Source organism: Mobula hypostoma, assembly GCF_963921235.1.
Source record: "Mobula hypostoma chromosome 2 unlocalized genomic scaffold, sMobHyp1.1 SUPER_2_unloc_1, whole genome shotgun sequence".
NCBI lineage: Eukaryota > Metazoa > Chordata > Chondrichthyes > Myliobatiformes > Myliobatidae > Mobula > Mobula hypostoma.
This window is the reverse complement of record NW_026948106.1, coordinates 119,840-132,400: the sequence shown is the minus strand read 5'-3', so window position 1 is coordinate 132,400 and position 12,561 is coordinate 119,840. Positions and strand designations below refer to the sequence as shown.

The following is a 12,561-nucleotide window of genomic DNA, read 5'->3' as shown; positions in this document are numbered from 1 at the left end:
TTGTCGTCTCCCCTCGAGCTGCCGCAAGCTCCGCCCACTGTCCTCCCACGAATAACCAATCGCCTTTCTTCCTCCCGCGAGTCAGCACAGGCTCCGCCCCCGCCAACCGCTACCCAAACCCAACAATAAGCTCCGCCCCCTCGTGGGACAGCGCCCGCCGATGTGAAGACGTCAGCGAAGCTCTCTCCGCCCCACGTGGCGTATGTCCCTCCTCGGCTTGATGGCCTGACGTCGAAAACGTAGTGACATCTGAGAGTGCGACGACTGACGTAAAACGTCGGGGTGACAAGGGGGAAGGGCAGGCAATGGGTGAACGCGATACCGGCGAGGCCGAGCGGCGGCTGCTCGACTGCATCCTCAGTCAGCTGTATCAGTACGGTGAGTGAGGGAGGGCCAGGCTGTATCGGTACGGTGAGGGAAGGAGGGCCAGGCTGTATCGGTACGGTGAGGGAAGGAGGGCCAGGCTGTATCGGTACGGTGAGGGAAGGAGGGCCAGGCTGTATCGGTACGGTGAGTGAGGGAGGGAGGGCCAGGCTGTATCGGTACGGTGAGGGAAGGAGGGAGGGCCAGGCTGTATCAGTACGGTGAGGGAAGGAGGGAGGGCCAGGCTGTATCAGTACGGTGAGGGAGGGAGGGCCAGGCTGTATCGGTACGGTGAGGGAGGGAGGGAGGGCCAGGCTGTATCGGTACGGTGAGTGAGGGAGGGCCAGGCTGTATCGGTACGGTGAGGGAAGGAGGGAGGGCCAGGCTGTATCGGTACGGTGAGGGAGGGAGGGAGGGCCAGGCTGTATCGGTACGGTGAGTGAGGGAGGGAGGGCCAGGCTGTATCGGTACGGTGAGGGAAGGAGGGAGGGCCAGGCTGTATCGGTACGGTGAGGGAAGGAGGGAGGGCCAGGCTGTATCAGTACGGTGAGTGAGGGAGGGCCAGGCTGTATCGGTACGGTGAGTGAGGGAGGGAGGGCCAGGCTGTATCGGTACGGTGAGGGAAGGAGGGAGGGCCAGGCTGTATCGGTACGGTGAGGGAGGGAGGGAGGGCCAGGCTGTATCGGTACGGTGAGTGAGGGAGGGCCAGGCTGTATCGGTACGGTGAGTGAGGGAAGGGCCAGGCTGTATCGGTACGGTGAGGGAAGGAGGGAGGGCCAGGCTGTATCAGTACGGTGAGGGAGGGAGGGAGGGAGGGCCAGGCTGTATCGGTACGGTGAGGGAGGGAGGGCCAGGCTGTATCAGTACGGTGAGGGAGAGAGGGCCAGGCTGTATCGGTACGGTGAGGGAGGGAGGGAGGGCCAGGCTGTATCAGTACGGTGAGGGAGGGAGGGAGGGAGGGCCAGGCTGTATAGGTACGGTGAGTGAGGGAGGGAGGGCCAGGCTGTATCAGTACGGTGAGTGAGGGAGGGCCAGGCTGTATCAGTACGGTGAGTGAGGGAGGGCCAGGCTGTATCAGTACGGTGAGGGAGGGAGGGCCAGGCTGTATCGGTACGGTGAGGGAGGGAGGGAGGGCCAGGCTGTATCGGTACGGTGAGTGAGGGAAGGGCCAGGCTGTATCGGTACGGTGAGGGAAGGAGGGAGGGCCAGGCTGTATCAGTACGGTGAGGGAGGGAGGGAGGGAGGGAGGGCCAGGCTGTATCGGTACGGTGAGGGAGGGAGGGAGGGCCAGGCTGTATCAGTACGGTGAGGGAGGGAGGGAGGGAGGGCCAGGCTGTATCGGTACGGTGAGTGAGGGAGGGAGGGCCAGGCTGTATCAGTACGGTGAGTGAGGGAGGGCCAGGCTGTATCAGTACGGTGAGGGAGGGAGGGCCAGGCTGTATCGGTACGGTCAGGGAGGGAGGGAGGGCCAGGCTGTATCAGTACGGTGAGTGAGGGAGGGCCAGGCTGTATCGGTACGGTGAGTGAGGGAGGGAGGGCCAGGCTGTATCGGTACGGTGAGTGAGGGAGGGAGGGAGGGCCAGGCTGTATCAGTACGGTGAGGGAGGGAGGGAGGGAGGGCCAGGCTGTATCGGTACGGTCAGTGAGGGAGGGCCAGGCCGTATGGGTACGGTGAGTGATGGAGGGCCAGACCGTATCGGTTCGGTGAGTGAGGGAGGGCCAGGCTGTATCAGTACCGTGAGTGAGGGAGGGAGGACCAGGCTGTATCGGTACGGTGAGGGAGGGAGGGCCAGGCTGTATCAGTACGGTGAGTGATGGAGGGCCAGACTGTATCAGTACGGTGAGGGAGGGAGGGAGGGCCAGGCTGTATCGGTATGCTGAGTGAGGGAGGGCCAGGCTGTATCAGTACGGTGAGTGAGGGAGGGAGGGCCAGGCTGTATCAGTACGGTGAGTGAGGGAGGGAGGGAGGGCCAGGCTGTATCAGTACGGTGAGTGAGGGAGGGCCAGGCTGTATCAGTACGGTGAGTGAGGGAGGGAGGGCCAGGCTGTATTAGTACGGTGAGTGAGGGAGGGAGGGCCAGGCTGTATCAGTACGGTGAGTGAGGGAGGGAGGGCCAGGCTGTATCGGTAAGGTGAGTGAGGGAGGGAGGGCCAGGCTGTATCGGTACGGTGAGGGAGGGCCAGGCTGTATCAGTACGGTGAGTGAGGGAGGGCCAGGCTGTATCAGTACGGTGAGTGAGTGAGGGAGGGCCAGGCTGTATCAGTACGGTGAGTGAGGGAGGGCCAGGCTGTATCGGTACGGTGAGTGAGGGAGGGCCAGGCTGTATCGGTACGGTGAGTGATGGAGGGCCAGGCTGTATCGGTACGGTGAGTGAGGGAGGGCCAGGCTGTATCAGTACAGTGAGTGAGGGAGGGCCAGGCTGTATCAGTACGGTGAGTGAGGGAGGGAGGGCCAGGCTGTATCGGTACGGTGAGTGAGGGAGGGAGGGCCAGGCTGTATCGGTAAGGTGAGTGAGGGAGGGAGGGAGGGCCAGGCTGTATCAGTACGGTGAGGGAGGGAGGGAGGGAGGGCCAGGCTGTATCGGTACGGTCAGTGAGGGAGGGCCAGGCCGTATGGGTACGGTGAGTGATGGAGGGCCAGACCGTATCGGTACGGTGAGTGAGGGAGGGCCAGGCTGTATCAGTACCGTGAGTGAGGGAGGGAGGACCAGGCTGTATCGGTACGGTGAGGGAGGGAGGGCCAGGCTGTATCAGTACGGTGAGTGATGGAGGGCCAGACTGTATCAGTACGGTGAGGGAGGGAGGGAGGGCCAGGCTGTATCGGTATGCTGAGTGAGGGAGGGCAAGGCTGTATCAGTACGGTGAGTGAGGGAGGGAGGGCCAGGCTGTATCAGTACGGTGAGTGAGGGAGGGAGGGCCAGGCTGTATCAGTACGGTGAGTGAGTGAGGGAGGGAGGGCCAGGCTGTATCAGTACGGTGAGTGAGGGAGGGCCAGGCTGTATCAGTACGGTGAGTGAGGGAGGGAGGGCCAGGCTGTATTAGTACGGTGAGTGAGGGAGGGAGGGCCAGGCTGTATCAGTACGGTGAGTGAGGGAGGGAGGGCCAGGCTGTATCGGTAAGGTGAGTGAGGGAGGGAGGGCCAGGCTGTATCGGTACGGTGAGGGAGGGAGGGAGGGCCAGGCTGTATCAGTAGGGTGAGTGAGGGAGGGCCAGGCTGTATCAGTACGGTGAGTGAGTGAGGGAGGGCCAGGCTGTATCAGTACGGTGAGTGAGGGAGGGCCAGGCTGTATCGGTACGGTGAGTGAGGGAGGGCCAGGCTGTATCGGTACGGTGAGTGATGGAAGGCCATGCTGTATCGGTACGGTGAGTGAGGGAGGGCCAGGCTGTATCAGTACGGTGAGTGAGGGAGGGCCAGGCTGTATCAGTACGGTGAGTGAGGGAGGGAGGGCCAGGCTGTATCGGTACGGTGAGTGAGGGAGGGAGGGCCAGGCTGTATCGGTAAGGTGAGTGAGGGAGGGAGGGCCAGGCTGTATCGGTACGGTGAGTGAGTGAGGGAGGGCCAGGCTGTATCAGTACGGTGAGGGAGGGAGGGAGGGTCAGGATGTATCAGTACGGAGAGTGAGGGAGGGCCAGGCTGTATCAGTACGGTGAGTGAGGGAGGGAGGGAGGGCCAGGCTGTATCGGTATGTTGAGTGAGTGAGGGAGGGAGGGCCAGGCTGTATCGGTACGGTGAGTGAGGGAAGGAGGGTGGGCCAGGCTGTATCGGTATGGTGAGTGAGGGAGGGAGGGCCAGGCTGTATCGGTACGGTGAGTGAGGGAGGGCCAGGCTGTATCAGTATGGTGAGGGAGGGAGGGCCAGGCTGTATCAGTACGGTGAGTGAGTGAGGGTGGGCCAGGCTGTATCGGTACGGTAAGGGAGGGAGGGAGGGCCAGGCTGTATCAGTACGGTGAGTGAGTGAGGGAGGGCCAGGCTGTATCGGTACGGTGAGTGATGGAGGGAGGGCCAGGCTGTATCAGTACGGTGAGTCAGGGAGGGAGGGCCAGGCTGTATCGGTACGGTGAGTGAGGGAGGGAGGGCCAGGCTGTATCGGTACGGTGAGGGAGGGAGGGAGGGCCAGGCTGTATCGGTACGGTGAGGGAGGGAGGGCCAGGCTGTATCAGTACGGTGAGTGAGGGAGGGCCAGGCTGTATCGGTACGGTGAGTGAGGGAAGGGCCAGGCTGTATCGGTACGGTGAGGGAAGGAGGGAGGGCCAGGCTGTATCAGTACGGTGAGGGAGGGAGGGAGGGAGGGCCAGGCTGTATCGGTACGGTGAGGGAGGGAGGGAGGGCCAGGCTGTATCGGTACGGTGAGTGAGGGAGGGAGGGCCAGGCTGTATCAGTACGGTGAGTGAGGGAGGGCCAGGCTGTATCAGTACGGTGAATGAGGGAGGGCCAGGCTGTATCAGTACGGTGAGGGAGGGAGGGCCAGGCTGTATCGGTACGGTGAGGGAGGGAGGGAGGGCCAGGCTGTATCAGTACGGTGAGTGAGGGAGGGAGGGCCAGGCTGTATCGGTACGGTGAGTGAGGGAGGGAGGGCCAGGCTGTATCGGTACGGTGAGTGAGGGAGGGAGGGAGGGCCAGGCTGTATCAGTACGGTGAGGGAGGGAGGGAGGGAGGGCCAGGCTGTATCGGTACGGTCAGTGAGGGAGGGCCAGGCCGTATGGGTACGGTGAGTGATGGAGGGCCAGACCGTATCGGTACGGTGAGTGAGGGAGGGCCAGGCTGTATCAGTACCGTGAGTGAGGGAGGGAGGACCAGGCTGTATCGGTACGGTGAGGGAGGGAGGGCCAGGCTGTATCAGTACGGTGAGTGATGGAGGGCCAGACTGTATCAGTACGGTGAGGGAGGGAGGGAGGGCCAGGCTGTATCGGTATGCTGAGTGAGGGAGGGCCAGGCTGTATCAGTACGGTGAGTGAGGGAGGGAGGGCCAGGCTGTATCAGTACGGTGAGTGAGGGAGGGAGGGCCAGGCTGTATCAGTACGGTGAGTGAGTGAGGGAGGGAGGGCCAGGCTGTATCAGTACGGTGAGTGAGGGAGGGCCAGGCTGTATCAGTACGGTGAGTGAGGGAGGGAGGGCCAGGCTGTATTAGTACGGTGAGTGAGGGAGGGAGGGCCAGGCTGTATCAGTACGGTGAGTGAGGGAGGGAGGGCCAGGCTGTATCGGTAAGGTGAGTGAGGGAGGGAGGGCCAGGCTGTATCGGTACGGTGAGGGAGGGAGGGAGGGCCAGGCTGTATCAGTACGGTGAGTGAGGGAGGGCCAGGCTGTATCAGTACGGTGAGGGAGGGAGGGAGGGCCAGGCTGTATCAGTACGGTGAGTGAGGGAGGGCCAGGCTGTATCAGTACGGTGAGTGAGTGAGGGAGGGCCAGGCTGTATCAGTACGGTGAGTGAGTGAGGGAGGGAGGGCCAGGCTGTATCAGTACGGTGAGTGAGGGAGGGCCAGGCTGTATCAGTACGGTGAGTGAGGGAGGGAGGGCCAGGCTGTATTAGTACGGTGAGTGAGGGAGGGATGGCCAGGCTGTATCAGTACGGTGAGTGAGGGAGGGAGGGCCAGGCTGTATCGGTAAGGTGAGTGAGGGAGGGAGGGCCAGGCTGTATCGGTACGGTGAGGGAGGGAGGGAGGGCCAGGCTGTATCAGTACGGTGAGTGAGGGAGGGCCAGGCTGTATCAGTACGGTGAGGGAGGGAGGGAGGGCCAGGCTGTATCAGTACGGTGAGTGAGGGAGGGCCAGGCTGTATCAGTACGGTGAGTGAGTGAGGGAGGGCCAGGCTGTATCAGTACGGTGAGTGAGGGAGGGCCAGGCTGTATCGGTACGGTGAGTGAGGGAGGGCCAGGCTGTATCGGTACGGTGAGTGATGGAGGGCCAGGCTGTATCGGTACGGTGAGTAAGGGAGGGAGGGCCAGGCTGTATCGGTACGGTGAGTGAGGGAGGGAGGGCCAGGCTGTATCGGTAAGGTGAGTGAGGGAGGGAGGGCCAGGCTGTATCGGTACGGTCAGTGAGTGAGGGAGGGCCAGGCTGTATCGGTACGGTGAGTGAGTGAGGGAGGGCCAGGCTGTATCAGTACGGTGAGTGAGGGAGGGCCAGGCTGTATCAGTACGGTGAGTGAGGGAGGGAGGGCCAGGCTGTATCGGTAAGGTGAGTGAGGGAGGGAGGGCCAGGCTGTATCGGTACGGTGAGTGAGGGAGGGAGGGCCAGGCTGTATCGGTAAGGTGAGTGAGGGAGGGAGGGCCAGGCTGTATCGGTACGGTAAGGGAGGGAGGGAGGGCCAGGCTGTATCGGTACGGTGAGGGAGGGAGGGAGGGCCAGGCTGTATCGGTACGGTGAGGGAGGGAGGGCCAGGCTGTATCAGTATGGTGAGTGAGGGAGGGCCAGACTGTATCAGTACGGTGAGTGAGGGAGGGCCAGGCTGTATCAGTACGGTGAGGGAGGGAGGGAGGGCCAGGCTGTATCGGTACGGTGAGGGTGGGAGGGAGGGCCAGGCTGTATCGGTATGGTGAGTGAGGGAGGGCCAGACTGTATCAGTACGGTGAGGGAGGGCCAGACTGTATCGGTACGGTGAGGGAGGGAGGGCCAGGCTGTATCAGTACGGTGAGTGAGGGAGAGCCAGGCTGTATCGGTACGGTGAGTGAGTGAGGGCCAGGCTGTATCAGTACGGTGAGTGAGTGAGGGCCAGGCTGTATCAGTACGGTGAGGGAGGGAGGGAGGGTCAGGATGTATCAGTACGGTGAGTGAGGGAGGGCCAGGCTGTATCAGTACGGTGAGTGAGTGAGGGAGGGAGGGCCAGGCTGTATCGGTACGGTGAGTGAGGGAAGGAGGGTGGGCCAGGCTGTATCGGTATGGTGAGTGAGGGAGGGAGGGCCAGGCTGTATCGGTACGGTGAGTGAGGGAGGGCCAGGCTGTATCAGTATGGTGAGGGAGGGAGGGCCAGGCTGTATCAGTACGGTGAGTGAGTGAGGGTGGGCCAGGCTGTATCGGTACGGTGAGGGAGGGAGGGAGGGCCAGGCTGTATCAGTACGGTGAGTGAGTGAGGGAGGGCCAGGCTGTATCGGTACGGTGAGTGAGGGAGGGAGGGCCAGGCTGTATCGGTAAGGTGAGTGAGGGAGGGAGGGCCAGGCTGTATCGGTACGGTGAGTGAGTGAGGGAGGGCCAGGCTGTATCAGTACGGTGAGGGAGGGAGGGAGGGTCAGGATGTATCAGTACGGAGAGTGAGGGAGGGCCAGGCTGTATCAGTACGGTGAGTGAGGGAGGGAGGGAGGGCCAGGCTGTATCGGTATGTTGAGTGAGTGAGGGAGGGAGGGCCAGGCTGTATCGGTACGGTGAGTGAGGGAAGGAGGGTGGGCCAGGCTGTATCGGTATGGTGAGTGAGGGAGGGAGGGCCAGGCTGTATCGGTACGGTGAGTGAGGGAGGGCCAGGCTGTATCAGTATGGTGAGGGAGGGAGGGCCAGGCTGTATCAGTACGGTGAGTGAGTGAGGGAGGGCCAGGCTGTATCGGTACGGTGAGTGATGGAGGGAGGGCCAGGCTGTATCAGTACGGTGAGTCAGGGAGGGAGGGCCAGGCTGTATCGGTACGGTGAGTGAGGGAGGGAGGGCCAGGCTGTATCGGTACGGTGAGGGAGGGAGGGAGGGCCAGGCTGTATCGGTACGGTGAGGGAGGGAGGGAGGGCCAGGCTGTATCAGTACGGTGAGTGAGGGAGGGCCAGGCTGTATCGGTACGGTGAGTGAGGGAAGGGCCAGGCTGTATCGGTACGGTGAGGGAAGGAGGGAGGGCCAGGCTGTATCAGTACGGTGAGGGAGGGAGGGAGGGAGGGCCAGGCTGTATCGGTACGGTGAGGGAGGGAGGGAGGGCCAGGCTGTATCAGTACGGTGAGGGAGGGAGGGAGGGAGGGCCAGGCTGTATCGGTACGGTGAGTGAGGGAGGGAGGGCCAGGCTGTATCAGTACGGTGAGTGAGGGAGGGCCAGGCTGTATCAGTACGGTGAATGAGGGAGGGCCAGGCTGTATCAGTACGGTGAGGGAGGGAGGGCCAGGCTGTATCGGTACGGTGAGGGAGGGAGGGAGGGCCAGGCTGTATCAGTACGGTGAGTGAGGGAGGGCCAGGCTGTATCGGTACGGTGAGTGAGGGAGGGAGGGCCAGGCTGTATCGGTACGGTGAGTGAGGGAGGGAGGGAGGGCCAGGCTGTATCAGTACGGTGAGGGAGGGAGGGAGGGCCAGGCTGTATCGGTACGGTCAGTGAGGGAGGGCCAGGCCGTATGGGTACGGTGAGTGATGGAGGGCCAGACCGTATCGGTACGGTGAGTGAGGGAGGGCCAGGCTGTATCAGTACCGTGAGTGAGGGAGGGAGGACCAGGCTGTATCGGTACGGTGAGGGAGGGAGGGCCAGGCTGTATCAGTACGGTGAGTGATGGAGGGCCAGACTGTATCAGTACGGTGAGGGAGGGAGGGAGGGCCAGGCTGTATCGGTATGCTGAGTGAGGGAGGGCCAGGCTGTATCAGTACGGTGAGTGAGGGAGGGAGGGCCAGGCTGTATCAGTACGGTGAGTGAGGGAGGGAGGGCCAGGCTGTATCAGTACGGTGAGTGAGTGAGGGAGGGAGGGCCAGGCTGTATCAGTACGGTGAGTGAGGGAGGGCCAGGCTGTATCAGTACGGTGAGTGAGGGAGGGAGGGCCAGGCTGTATTAGTACGGTGAGTGAGGGAGGGAGGGCCAGGCTGTATCAGTACGGTGAGTGAGGGAGGGAGGGCCAGGCTGTATCGGTAAGGTGAGTGAGGGAGGGAGGGCCAGGCTGTATCGGTACGGTGAGGGAGGGAGGGAGGGCCAGGCTGTATCAGTACGGTGAGTGAGGGAGGGCCAGGCTGTATCAGTACGGTGAGGGAGGGAGGGAGGGCCAGGCTGTATCAGTACGGTGAGTGAGGGAGGGCCAGGCTGTATCAGTACGGTGAGTGAGTGAGGGAGGGCCAGGCTGTATCAGTACGGTGAGTGAGTGAGGGAGGGAGGGCCAGGCTGTATCAGTACGGTGAGTGAGGGAGGGCCAGGCTGTATCAGTACGGTGAGTGAGGGAGGGAGGGCCAGGCTGTATTAGTACGGTGAGTGAGGGAGGGATGGCCAGGCTGTATCAGTACGGTGAGTGAGGGAGGGAGGGCCAGGCTGTATCGGTAAGGTGAGTGAGGGAGGGAGGGCCAGGCTGTATCGGTACGGTGAGGGAGGGAGGGAGGGCCAGGCTGTATCAGTACGGTGAGTGAGGGAGGGCCAGGCTGTATCAGTACGGTGAGGGAGGGAGGGAGGGCCAGGCTGTATCAGTACGGTGAGTGAGGGAGGGCCAGGCTGTATCAGTACGGTGAGTGAGTGAGGGAGGGCCAGGCTGTATCAGTACGGTGAGTGAGGGAGGGCCAGGCTGTATCGGTACGGTGAGTGAGGGAGGGCCAGGCTGTATCGGTACGGTGAGTGATGGAGGGCCAGGCTGTATCGGTACGGTGAGTGAGGGAGGGCCAGGCTGTATCAGTACGGTGAGTGAGGGAGGGCCAGGCTGTATCAGTACGGTGAGTGAGGGAGGGAGGGCCAGGCTGTATCGGTACGGTGAGTGAGGGAGGGAGGGCCAGGCTGTATCGGTAAGGTGAGTGAGGGAGGGAGGGCCAGGCTGTATCGGTACGGTCAGTGAGTGAGGGAGGGCCAGGCTGTATCGGTACGGTGAGTGAGTGAGGGAGGGCCAGGCTGTATCAGTACGGTGAGTGAGGGAGGGCCAGGCTGTATCAGTACGGTGAGTGAGGGAGGGAGGGCCAGGCTGTATCGGTAAGGTGAGTGAGGGAGGGAGGGCCAGGCTGTATCGGTACGGTGAGTGAGGGAGGGAGGGCCAGGCTGTATCGGTAAGGTGAGTGAGGGAGGGAGGGCCAGGCTGTATCGGTACGGTAAGGGAGGGAGGGAGGGCCAGGCTGTATCGGTACGGTGAGGGAGGGAGGGAGGGCCAGGCTGTATCGGTACGGTGAGGGAGGGAGGGCCAGGCTGTATCAGTATGGTGAGTGAGGGAGGGCCAGACTGTATCAGTACGGTGAGTGAGGGAGGGCCAGGCTGTATCAGTACGGTGAGGGAGGGAGGGAGGGCCAGGCTGTATCGGTACGGTGAGGGTGGGAGGGAGGGCCAGGCTGTATCGGTATGGTGAGTGAGGGAGGGCCAGACTGTATCAGTACGGTGAGGGAGGGCCAGACTGTATCGGTACGGTGAGGGAGGGAGGGCCAGGCTGTATCAGTACGGTGAGTGAGGGAGAGCCAGGCTGTATCGGTACGGTGAGTGAGTGAGGGCCAGGCTGTATCAGTACGGTGAGTGAGTGAGGGCCAGGCTGTATCAGTACGGTGAGGGAGGGAGGGAGGGTCAGGATGTATCAGTACGGTGAGTGAGGGAGGGCCAGGCTGTATCAGTACGGTGAGTGAGTGAGGGAGGGAGGGCCAGGCTGTATCGGTACGGTGAGTGAGGGAAGGAGGGTGGGCCAGGCTGTATCGGTATGGTGAGTGAGGGAGGGAGGGCCAGGCTGTATCGGTACGGTGAGTGAGGGAGGGCCAGGCTGTATCAGTATGGTGAGGGAGGGAGGGCCAGGCTGTATCAGTACGGTGAGTGAGTGAGGGTGGGCCAGGCTGTATCGGTACGGTGAGGGAGGGAGGGAGGGCCAGGCTGTATCAGTACGGTGAGTGAGTGAGGGAGGGCCAGGCTGTATCGGTACGGTGCGTGATGGAGGGAGGGCCAGGCTGTATCAGTACGGTGAGTCAGGGAGGGAGGGCCAGGCTGTATCGGTACGGTGAGTGAGGGAGGGAGGGCCAGGCTGTATCAGTACGGTGAGTGAGGGAGGGAGGGCCAGGCTGTATCGGTACGGTGAGTGAGGGTGGGCCAGACTGTATCGGTACGGTGAGTGATGGAGGGCGAGGCTGTATCAGTACGGTGAGTGATGGAGGGCCAGGCTGTATCGGTACGGTGAGTGAGGGAGGGAGGGCCAGGCTGTATCAGTACGGTGAGTGATGGAGGGCCAGGCTGTATCAGTACGGTGAGTGAGGGAGGGAGGGCCAGGCTGTATCGGTAAGGTGAGTGAGGGAGGGAGGGCCAGGCTGTATCGGTACGGTGAGGGAGGGAGGGAGGGCCAGGCTGTATCGGTACGGTGAGTGAGTGAGGGAGGGCCAGGCTGTATCAGTACGGTGAGTGAGGGAGGGCCAGGCTGTATCAGTACGGTGAGTGAGGGAGGGCCAGGCTGTATCAGTACGGTGAGTGAGGGAGGGAGGGCCAGGCTGTATCGGTAAGGTGAGTGAGGGAGGGCCAGGCTGTATCGGTACGGTGAGTGAGGGAGGGAGGGCCAGGCTGTATCGTTAAGGTGAGTGAGGGAGGGAGGGCCAGGCTGTATCGGTACGGTGAGGGAGGGAGGGAGGGCCAGGCTGTATCGGTACGGTAAGGGAGGGAGGGAGGGCCAGGCTGTATCGGTACGGGGAGGGAGGGACAGGCTGTATCAGTATGGTGAGTGAGGGAGGGCCAGACTGTATCAGTACGGTGAGAGAGGGAGGGCCAGGCTGTATCAGTATGGTGAGGGAGGGAGGGAGGGCCAGGCTGTATCGGTACGGTGAAGGAGGGAGGGAGGGCCAGGCTGTATCGGTATGGTGAGTGAGGGAGGGCCAGACTGTATCAGTACGGTGAGGGAGGGAGGGCCAGGCTGTATCAGTACGGTGAGTGAGGGAGGGCCAGGCTGTATCGGTACGGTGAGTGAGTCAGGGCCAGGCTGTATCAGTACGGTGAGTGAGTGAGGGCCAGGCTGTATCAGTACGGTGAGGGAGGGAGGGAGGGTCAGGATGTATCAGTACGGTGAGTGAGGGAGGGAGGGAGGGCCAGGCTGTATCGGTACGGTGAGTGAGGGAAGGAGGGTGGGCCAGGCTGTATCGGTACGGTGAGTGAGGGAGGGCCAGGCTGTATCAGTATGGTGAGGGAGGGAGGGTCAGGCTGTATCAGTACGGTGAGTGAGTGAGGGTGGGCCAGGCTGTATCGGTACGGTGAGGGAGGGAGGGAGGGCCAGGCTGTATCGGTACGGTGAGTGAGTGAGGGAGGGCCAGGCTGTATCGGTACGGTGAGTGATGGAGGGAGGGCCAGGCTGTATCAGTACGGTGAGTCAGGGAGGGAGGGCCAGGCTGTATCGGTA

General features: G+C 62.5%; 1 protein-coding gene across 1 annotated transcript in view; it reads left to right on the top strand.

The window, feature by feature from the left end:
• The first annotated feature begins 222 nt into the window (after positions 1 to 222).
• The window catches only part of c2h1orf131 (chromosome 2 C1orf131 homolog), a 60,024-nt gene continuing 47,685 nt past the window's right edge, over positions 223 to 12,561 (top strand). Inside the window, exon 1 of the mRNA XM_063038844.1 lies at positions 223 to 378. Coding sequence (XP_062894914.1) covers positions 306 to 378 — 73 coding nt within the window. The 5' untranslated portion in view covers positions 223 to 305. The remainder of the gene's footprint in view (positions 379 to 12,561) is intronic.